The sequence below is a fragment of the Octodon degus genome, unplaced genomic scaffold, assembly GCF_000260255.1.
Source record: "Octodon degus isolate 3935 unplaced genomic scaffold, OctDeg1.0 scaffold00004, whole genome shotgun sequence".
Lineage (NCBI taxonomy): Eukaryota > Metazoa > Chordata > Mammalia > Rodentia > Octodontidae > Octodon > Octodon degus.
Window position 1 is genome coordinate 31,693,601 of NW_004524580.1, and position 10,455 is coordinate 31,704,055.

A 10,455-nucleotide genomic window follows, 5' to 3' on the forward strand; every position below is an offset into this window, starting at 1 on the left:
GGAGAGGAGAAGGGAGGGAAGGAGGAGGGAGGAGAGGGGAGGGGAGGAGAAGGGAGAGGAAGAGAGGGGAGGGGAGGAGAAGGGAGGAGAGGGGAGAGGAGGGGAGAGACATCACTACAGCTAAACCTGGAGCAAACGCCTCACTGGGCACAAAAGACCATTTTAGCTTTATTTTCATTCACTGGCACCGGCCGGCGTCCTCCAGTGCTGACTATAGGCTCGAACCCCCACTGACCGGAAACAGAGATGCTGAAGAATTAAGCGCATCACTCACCTCCTTGGGAGGCCAGAGCCTCATTCAGACGCCACATGGTGGGGGCAGAGCCGCCCAGGGACGTCGCAAGGGAGGACAGCTAACTCCACCCCAGGGCCCTTCCAGCGGTGTGGCAGATGCCCCTGTGCCCAGCCTCCACACCAGGGCACCAAGCCTGAGCCTCAGATGCCCCCACCATCATGCTCCGGGAGGCCCCGCCCCCTGCCAGCAGCTGCCACCACCTCCTGTTATCCCCAAGTCTGGTGCCACGCGAGCCCCTTGGCATATGTCACACAGAAGGCTTGGCAGGGGCACATGGGGGCCCGGCTGACACTTCAGCCCCGGGTCATTGTGCCTTCCCTGTGTCCTGTGGAGTCCTTGTGAAGACAGCTGTCACCTCCGTCCTTCTTGTCTTACAGCACAATCTTACGACGGTGGCGACAAACCACGGCTACAGCAGGTTCAGCAAACTGCTGCAGGTAACGACAAGGGCTGTGGCCCTGGGTGGCTCTCACCTCTGTTTGTCAGGCCTTCTGCCTGCTGGTTGGGGTGGGCAAGCCCTCATTTTCCAGAGGGAGAAGCCCCTCGTGGCCATTCTGTCATCAAGGTACTACAGGGTGTGGGAGATGCAGGCGGGACAGTGGCTGGGCTCAGTGTGGACAGATTTGTGACTGGGGAGCGGGAAAGAAAGTGGGGGTGCCCTGTGTGGACTAAGGTGCTTCACATCTGGAATTAGCCCTGTTGTAGACACGGGGAAGTGGAGGTGGAGACTGGGGGTCTATACCCGGGACAAAGTCAGATATGAAACTATCTTTCTGATTCAGAAACTGCTCCCGGGAACTGCGGAGGCCCTGCTTGTCCAGACAATTATAGTAGACACGGTTTGAGGCTCTCTGCTCCCCGCTAGCCTGGACAGCCCCCGAAGGCCCCCCAAGAACCCTCGTGTCCCCATAGCAGGGTGTAGAGATGACCACATTTAGTCCTGTGGTTCCCCAAATGACCTGAGTCTCCGACTCTGTAGAGAGGGCGTCAAAAATGGCGATTTCAAGATGTTTAAGCTGCAAATTCCCCGGGGTGCTACAGGCAAGAAAGCTTTGCCCGCCTACCCCCCAAGCTTCCTTGTCACCCCGCATCTGTGTACCTGCTGCCTGGCTGAGCACAGGCTTCTAGAGCAGGCTAGAAGTCCCAGTCTGGGGCTCATAAAGGGAGCTGTAGAGCCTACTTCAGAAGGTTAGTGGAAAAATTAAGAGGAAAAATGTCTACAGTGCGCCCTATTGGTGGAACACTCTCAGAAATGTTCCTCCCTGTTCCTTGTGCAGTTCTGCTTTTTTCAGTATTAATGACCTAGAAATCTCATAAGACAAGAGTATTCCAGTATTGTACAAGTTCTATTTTTTAAAATAAAATATAAGAGAGGGTCAGCCAAATAGTTCAGTGGATTAAAGTGCCTGCAAAGCAGGTGCAGGGGCCAGGGGTTTGATCCCAGGCCTGCCGTGCTGACCTCGCCCCTGGAGCACACTGAGATGGCAATTGAGACTGGGCATGGGGGCAAACGCCTGTAATCCCAGCTCTTGGGAGGCTGTAAACAGGCAGATCACTACAAGTCTGATCTACGCAGTGAGACCCTGTATACCCTGTAGACCCTTCCCTAAAAATGCAATAATAGTAATAGTAATAATAATAATAATAATAATAATGACAATGATAATAATATGAGAAAAATGCAAAGCAGTTCTTTCAGCGATTCCAATATTAGGGCAAAAGCAGGACTAGGAAAGACAGTCGTCACTAAAGCCTATGTTTATTTTCCTGTTAAGCAAAACTCCGAATTTGGCTTTCTGATTTACTTTGTAAGGAAATGTGGCTCTGAATGGTGGGCACCTAATGGGCCTCTAGATGGGGCTATGTCACCCTAAAGGTGGCATCAGGAGTCCCCACAGGCCAGGGGTGGGACCCAGGGGCCCTCAGCAAGGGGCTGGTCCCTGTGCTGCAGGACTCGGGCTTGCTGGACACCATCACCAACCCCATCCACACGCCCGTCACTCTCTTCTGGCCCACGGACCGCGCCCTGCAAGCCCTCCCCCAGGAGCAGCAGGACTTCCTGTTCAGCGAGGACAGCACCGGCTCGGACAAGCTGATGGCGCAGTTGAAGTTCCACGTGATCCGAGATGCCAAGGTACGTTTGGTCCCCTCAAGCCAACCATGGTCTAAAAAGATGAAATGAGAAGTTTCAGAAGGAAACAGCTCCTAAGCTTCTTTTTTACAATTTTTTTTTTTTTTTTGTACTGGGAATCGAACTCATGACCTCGAGCTTGCCAGGCAGTGCTGTGCCGCTGAGCTACATCCCCAGCCTCAGAAGCTTTAAGTTGTACAGCGCTCTGGGCACATAACGACACTTCCGGCCACCTGTTCCAGCCTGCCCGGGATGAGGGCCACCCCTGGGTCCAGGGTCTCTGCAGCGTATGTGCCAGCTGCCCGTGGGCACTGCTACAGTTCAGGTCCGGAATGTCCTAATGAGCCTCAGGAGTGCTCAGAGGTGGGACTCGGAAGGGGCAGGACCTCAGGGGCGGTGCCCACTGAACTGCCGCTAGGAGGCGGGCTTGGGCCCCAAGGCTGGCTCTTCTGTCCGGCTCCTCCCTTCTCTTCGCTTCTTGGCTGCAAGGCAGGAGCAGGTTTTCCCCTCGTTGTGACAACTACAGACTGAAATGTGAACCAGAACACACCTCTTCTCCTCCAGATTGTGGGCCTGGGTATTTTGTCCCAGGGAGAAGAAAGAGACCAACTGTCATTGTAGCAACTCTGGCTAACCATGGAGAGTTACGCCCGATAGCACCCTCGCCATGCTCTGGTTCCATTTCTTGGACCTTCCATTCTCGTTTTTGCTTTGTTGTTTTGTTTGTCGGGTTTTTTCAATTGTATGCTAAACCCCAGACTGCCTTTTCTCGTGGCCTGCAAAGAAGTCTTTCCTGCTTCCTGTTCCCACAGCGGAATGGCTGCTGACAGCAACCAATGTCTGTAGATGAACTCTCTCTCAATTCCAAAATTTCTCGCAAAAGACTGCCTAATCTTGATGCAATTAATCACTGACCCGGTGCACACACGCCCAGCGGACCTGCTGGGAGCATGGCAGTCTGTATTAGTCAAGCGTCCTGTCACTGAGACCTGATGTCCTAAACCCACAATTCAAAGGCAGAAATTTTTAATTTGGCTCACGGTGTCAGAGGATTCAGTCCGTGGGCAGCCAGTTCCAAGAAGGTCACTGGGGGGAAAGCGGTGCTGCAGAACGTAGTGGCTCATGGCATCCAGGAAGCAGAGCAGGAGACGGCAGCAGAGGGGCAGCAAGGGGCCAGACGTGGTGCCCAGGGTCCCGCCGACCACTTGCACACACTCCAGAGTGTAGCCCACAGTCCCCCGGTGGCTCCCGGGACAATCCAGGTGACACAGGGAAGCCTCGCCCTCATCACGGCGGCTCAGCTGTCTCTCGGCTGCTAGCTGAGTCTCCATACGCACACCTGCTGCTCCCTGCATGTCCCTGCGTCCTCGTGTGGCAGGGCCGTCCGCTTTCCTGCTCTTCTAAGGACCCACTCGTGTTGGGCCAAGAGCCTACCCTACTCCCGGATTACCCCATTTTACATCATTATAAGTGCAGCGAGCTTGCTTTCAAATAAGGCCACGTCCTGTTCCGGGGTGCGGGGATCCGCGCCTCCACACGGCTCCTTGAGGGCCCTAGCGGAGCCCTCGGCCGTTTCCCAGCCAACACGCCCAGCCTTTCACCGATTCTGAGAGGACACTGACCACAGAGCAGTTAGGTGGTTAAGAAAGCCTGTGACATTCTCCTGTGTATTGTCTCTGCTGTTGCATTAAAGCTGGGGTGATTGTAACTTGCAGGAGAAACCCCCACTGGAGTTGGGGCTGTGCCTCCCTCAGCACTCCCTCTCCCCGGCAGGTGCTGGCTGCGGACCTCCCCAGATCTGCCTCCTGGAAGACCATGCAAGGCTCAAAGCTGAGTGTGAAGTGTGGAGCTGGCAGCCACATTGTGAGTGTCGTCCCGGGAGGGGTAGAAACGTGGGGGCCACCGCCGTCCCCACCCACTCGCCCCTGCAGAGCAGTGCGGGGGGCCCCCTTCCTAGACAGGCAGATGCTTCCCCTCCCTGTCTTTGGACGCCAGGCCCTGGCCGGCCCACGCCCACCTAGCAAGTGGCCCAACCACTTTCCTGGTGGAGAGTAGGCCCTGGTGGCTTTTTTTCTAGTTCTTTCTGAGTCTTGGAGGTGTTGCACAAGACCTGTGGCCTAAAAAGAAGATAAATATGAGAGGGATGGCTCTCTCTCCCTCTCCCTCTCCCTCCTTCCCTCTCTTCCTCCCTCCTTCCCTCCCTCTCACAGGGTGAGCTCTTCCTAAACGGCCAAGTGTGCAGGATCGTGCAGCGGGAGCTCCTGTTTGACCTGGGTGTGGCCTACGGCATTGACTGTCTGCTGGTGGAACCCACCCTGGGCGGCCGCTGTGACACCTTCACTGTGTTTAAAGTCTGGGTGAGTCCTGAAATCACCAGGTTCATAAGAGAACCTGGAACCAAAGTGCAGCCCTGGCAGGCCTGGTGACCCCCTGAGGCTTATCTGCAGTGAGACCAGAACCCAAGGTGCCCACAGGCCAGATGATGGAGCTCTTCCAGTTCCGAATCCACCAGCATCTTCTTAGCCTTCCACAGGCCTTGAGTATCCTATCTGCTGCCTTCCCACCATCGTTAAGGAGACAGCCCTGGGAGGCAAGGAATACGCTGGCCCTTCTGGCCACTCACTGTCAAATCCATCCACACGATGCTGATTCATCCAACACACATTTTTTGAGCTTCTGCCAGATTACACCATATAAAATTGCCACATGTTACAGCTTAGGGCCTATAAAAATGGCAACTTTATATGAGGCATGATGGTGCATTCCTGCCATCCTAGCACTCAGGAGGCTGAGGCAGGAGGATCACCCCTGAGTTCAAGGCCAGCCGGGGCTACAAATTGAGACCCTGTCTCCAAAATAAGCATTATTGTCCCTACTTTATACATCATAAAGTGAAGGTCGAAGAGTACAAGCCGCTGATCTAAGGCACGTCGGCTAAGCCAGATGGAGCGCTGTCTGCCCCCGCCCTCCACTGTTGCTGCCATATGTGCCCGTCAGGACTAAGCCAGAAAGCTGGGGTCCGCACCAACCTTCAGAGCCCCTCAGGGCGAGGGCGAGGTGTGTTTTCGCTTGTATTCTTGATCGGTCAGAAGCTTGATCAAGATCAATTAAATTCCCAACCCACTCGTCCAACCAGCCTGGGACATTTCCTTGTGTTTTTCAATGTTCTTGATCTGAAAGTCTCTCTCTTTGCATACTAGGGAGACTGCGGGAGCTGCCTCAGTATCCCCAAGTGCCCAGGGTGGAGCAAGCGGAAGGTAGTTGTGGCGTGCAGGACGTTCTGGGCGGGGGCGTGTGGGGTGCGCTGTACAGTGACTCAGCAACCACCCAGATGGGGGCGAGGCAAGGTTCTCGGCCCCATTAGCCTGGCCAGCCCACAGCCCGTCTTCCAGGAACCCTCTTGAGAAGTTGGAAGCGAAACTGCAGAGACGTGAATAGTTGTAAAACGAACGGCTGCCTCTTGTCAGCTGCTGTCTGTGTCCCAGGCTCTGTGCTGGGCCCTTTCTTGCTGGTTATCCCTTCCCCTTACTGTCCCACCTGGAGGATGCTCTTTCTACCTCCACTTTGCTCATGAGAATGTGTGCGCAGCTGCATAGCTTGCCGGGAGCAAGGCTAGGATTAAAGCCCGGAAAGCCATGTGAACCAGTGGCAGAGCCAGAGCGTTCCGGAGTCCACCAGGATGGAGTCCAGCTTATCTTCGGCAAGTTATGTGATCTGTCAGGTTCACTTCCCTAAGAATCAAGCTAATAGCGACTCTGAATGTGGTTATCAGAAAAAAATAAATTTTAAAATCAGTTGTGATGGCACATGACTATAATCCCAGCACTTGGGAGGCTGAGACAGGAAAATCTTGTGAGTGCAAGGCCAGCCTGGGCTACACAGTGAGTTCAAAACCAGCCAAAATTATATAGTGAGACTTTGTTTCAAATAAACAAAGCCAAACAAAATTTGACCGGAGGTATCTTAAGTGCCTGCCACACAGTGCGTGCTCATTAGATGGTTTTTATCACTTATTCTAAAGTCAAGTTCCTTCTGCCCTCCTAGTAAAACCTCTAACAAAAGCAACTTTGCAAAACAAAATATAGCTCTCCCTCCTTGCTGAAGATTTAGGGCATTGCCACTCTTTCCACACTATCCACACAGAACCCCAAGGGTCACAAAGTCCTTCCTCTTGGGACCAGGGAGAAGTCTCGCCCTTGGCTCCAGCTCTGCGCTGCCCCCTCCCCTGCCCTGCTGTGTGGAAATTAATTTTCAACCTGAGTGGTACCAAGGTCTTCCACTAGAGGCCGAGCCAGAGCCCCAGCCCGGCCCCTGGTCTCTTTCCCGCAGGGTGTCACGGAGAAGTGTTTCTATCAGGCAACATCCGGTGGGCCTGTCCTGGAAGGCTGCCAGTACAACTGTGCCCTGGTGGCCCAGGTGCCCAACTGCTGCAACGGCTACTTCCTGCCGGATTGTCAGGGTGAGACTCCCTTACCTGTGCCTGGCACCTGCCTTTCCTGTGCTCTAGAGGACAGCAGTGCAGTGAGGTGGTGGAGGTTGACAGGCTCTGTTGTCACCTCCACCGCTGTCACTGCCACCGTTACCCTTGAGAGCTAAAAAAGCAGAAGCACATGCAGGGTTCTGGCCACAAACACGGTGCCCGCCCAAGGCTGGGTCACAGCAAGGGCAGGGAGCCCATACCCAGGCCACCCCTCGCCCTGTATCCCCACTGATGTCCCAGGTCACCTAAGCGATGTTGGAACCTGCAGCACAGTTCCAAGGCCTGCCCTGGCCCCGGCCAGTCACCACTGTCTCTCCCTTGCAGCCTGCCCGGGAGGATCAGACACCCCATGCAACAACCGGGGCGTCTGCCAGTCTTACTCGGCCAGGGAACAGTGTCTCTGTGACTTCGGCTTCAACGGGACGGCATGTGAGCTGTGCTGGCCGGGGCGATACGGGCCAGACTGTCAGCGTACGTGGCCACCCCTACTCCTGAGCTGGCCTCGCTGGCCCCTCTGCGCCACCCTCCTGGCTTCAGGCATCTTCCGCCTCTCTCTTTCTGCCTTCTCCCTGCCACCCGCCCATCCACTTTCCTCCCCCAGATGTGTCCCCTTTCATCTGCTGAGAGAGCGTCTTTCTCTGGGGTTGGTATTCAGCCCAGCCCCAGGGCGAGCCGCGGCTGCCCCGCGCCGCAGGCACGGCCGGAAACTGCGGTGGACGTTAGAGTTTAGAACTTCATCGCGGTAAAGGCGCATGCCATCGACCCCCTCCGAGCCCCCCTCCCCTCACCCCCGAGTGCAGCAGCTCTGCGGCCCTCTTGCCTGAGCGTCCTGAGCCACGCCATGTGGCTGCCTCTGCGTTCTGAATCGACCCAAATGCTTCCCTTTCGTGGTCATTTCCATTTTGGCGCAGAGCAGAAGTTACATGGTGCCAGACGGGGTGAATAAGACGAGGGAGGACACAGCGCCATCTTGTTATGTGGCAGCAGTTACCGTAAGCAGCTGAATAATGAGAGTGACAAATAAACATAGGGAATGTTTACGTAAAAGATTTATGACAGGGCCGGGGAGATAGCTCTGTGGTCTAAGCTCCTGCCTTGCAAGTGCAAGGACCCGGGTTTGAACCCCGGTACTGCATGCTGTGCTGGCCACCAAAAGCAGGCATAGTGGCGCACACCTGTAATCCTAGCACTGGGGAGGCCGAGACAGGAGGATCACTACAAGTCCAAGCTGGGGAGCAAGACCCTGTACAAAATAAATAAATAAAACCTTTTTTTAAAAAATCAAAAGATCTATTACAGTTAAAGACACATCACCAGGGCTGAGGAGATAGCTCAGTAGAATAAGCGCTTGCCTGGCAAGCAACAGGGTCCTGAGTTCAATCCCTGGTATTGCAAAAAGAAAAAAAAAATGACATATTGCTGTGAATCACTGCTTTTTTGGTTTTTGGTTTTGGGGTTTTTTTCTATTTTCAGGGAGGAGAGCAGAATTAGACAAGGTCTTGCTCTGTAGTTCTCAGTCATCATTCTGCCTCAGCCTCAATCTCACAGTGATCCTCCTGCCTCAGCCTCCCAAGGGCTAGAATTACAGGCGTGCAGCCCTGTGCATGGCTGTGAATCCCTCCTGAAGTATTCAAACACTGTCCCTTGCTCAGAGCACACTGCAGCCCTCCCTAACGGTGAAGGCTCTGCTCCAGACCCCCCGTGATAAGTGAAAATCAGCAAAGTAGCATTATATCAGCATTGTATTTATTTTAGTATTTATATATATTTTAAGGCTTTATAAACCCTTCCCACACTCTTATAAACCCTTCCCACACTCTTATAGACCTTTCCCACACTTTTAGAAACACTTCTAATGGTCCCAATCATTTTCTAAACTTGTAAACCTGCATGATTTTAATAACATACATATGTTGTACATACCATAAAATCCCACAATATAGCAAAAATCCATGATAAATAATTTAGATTAATATTTTTTGAAAACCGACGAAACAGTGAGTCCATGAAAGTTGAGCTGCGAAATAGCGAGAGGCTACTGTAATCCCATTGTTCTTGGTAATGTGTCTTTTACGGTAATAAGTTATTTTCAATTAAACATTTAATGCATTTTCCATCATTCCTTGTATACTTACAAATACAGCTGACCTCTAGCTCTTGCCTACAATGTGACAGGCCTCTGCGTGTCCCCACATGTGCCAAGCAAGCCCTTTGGGTTAGCTCCACTCCTGTCCAATGCAGATGGCGGCACCAGGCCCCAGAGGGACTCGGTGAGCGGCTCTGCTCAGCACCCAGGAACTGTTCTAAGGTCTGGAGATGAAATGCCAGCTCTCAGAGAGCTAAAAGCAAAGATCATTATAAAGGGGCAGGGAAAGCCTGGTGTGGGGACGCCCACCTATAATCCCAGCACTTGGGAGGCTGAGGCAGGAGGATCTCTGTGAGATGAGCTACATAGCGAGACCCTGTCTCACAAAACAAACAAGCAGAAGTAATGGAATCAAGGGCAGGAGGAGGCCCTGTCTTGGGTGCCATCTCCAGTGGAAATATTCAAGTAGAGACCTGATGGAAATTGTGGACTGAACAGGGGCAGGCCGGCCAACCTGGTCACAGTCCTGGACACACTGTGTGACTTGCCTTTTTGGTGTGGTCGCCACTAACCACATATGACCACTGTGCACCCAAAATGTGACCAAAGAACCAAATTTTTAAATTAAGTTTAGAGAGCCAAGTATAGGTAGTGTCCAGTGCGCTGGACCATGCAAGCCAGAGAGAGGCTGACTTGCCTGGAGAGGTGGTCATGTGGGAAGGCCCTGGGGCAGAAAGAAGCTGGGCAGGCAGGAGGCCAAGGAGGCCAAGCCGGGCGGGTGAGAAGAGGAAGAGGAGAGGGAAGTAAAACCTGAAGGTCGTTAGGGGTCGAGAAGGTGGTGGACGTCTGAGGGTGAGGGCAGCGATGGATGATTGTGCTCATCGGGGACAGCCTGGAGAGGGTCACATGCGCTGGGCCATGGAGGACACGTGTGGGAGACCCGGCCGCCCGGGGAGCCGGAGCAGCATCCGAGGCAAGAGGGTGACGTGGACCGGCATGGCCACGACAGAGGCCCGAGAAGCAGCCGGATCCGTGCCCACGATTTAAGTTGCATTCTTAAGTCTCCATCTCCATCGGAAGGCCCAGTCCTGTCCGTGCACCATAGACGCTCCTCACCTTCCCAAAGCCTGGGGAGGGCGGCACGGTGAGCCACGCTACGCCACGCTGGGACATCCGGGCGGACAGCACGCCAGGGCTCTGCTGGAGCACGCGGCTGCCGGCGACCGGAAACGCAGGGTCGGGAAGGAACCAGAGAAACAGTTCAAATTCAGAGCAAACGCTCTAGTTGAAGATGGGGAGGGAAAAAAGAGAAACTACAGACAGCTACTAGGGACCAGGGCGTGCGGAAGCCCAGAGTGCGTGGCTCAGGCGGATCTCTTGTCCGCAGCCCGCGGATCTCTTGTCCGCAGCCCGCGGATCTCTTGTCCGCAGCCCGCGGATCTCTTGTCCGCAGCCCGCGGATC

General features: G+C 54.1%; 1 protein-coding gene across 2 annotated transcripts in view; it reads left to right on the forward strand.

Moving 5' to 3' along the window:
* Stab2 (stabilin 2) overlaps positions 1–10,455 on the forward strand; it is a 157,510-nt gene that overhangs the window by 122,070 nt on the left and 24,985 nt on the right. For both annotated transcript variants that reach the window (XM_023716932.1, XM_023716933.1), the window contains exons 50-56: positions 673–732; positions 2,247–2,429; positions 4,200–4,289; positions 4,637–4,783; positions 5,627–5,683; positions 6,756–6,885; positions 7,231–7,377. In XM_023716932.1, coding sequence (XP_023572700.1) covers positions 673–732; positions 2,247–2,429; positions 4,200–4,289; positions 4,637–4,783; positions 5,627–5,683; positions 6,756–6,885; positions 7,231–7,377 — 814 coding nt within the window. The remainder of the gene's footprint in view (positions 1–672; positions 733–2,246; positions 2,430–4,199; positions 4,290–4,636; positions 4,784–5,626; positions 5,684–6,755; positions 6,886–7,230; positions 7,378–10,455) is intronic.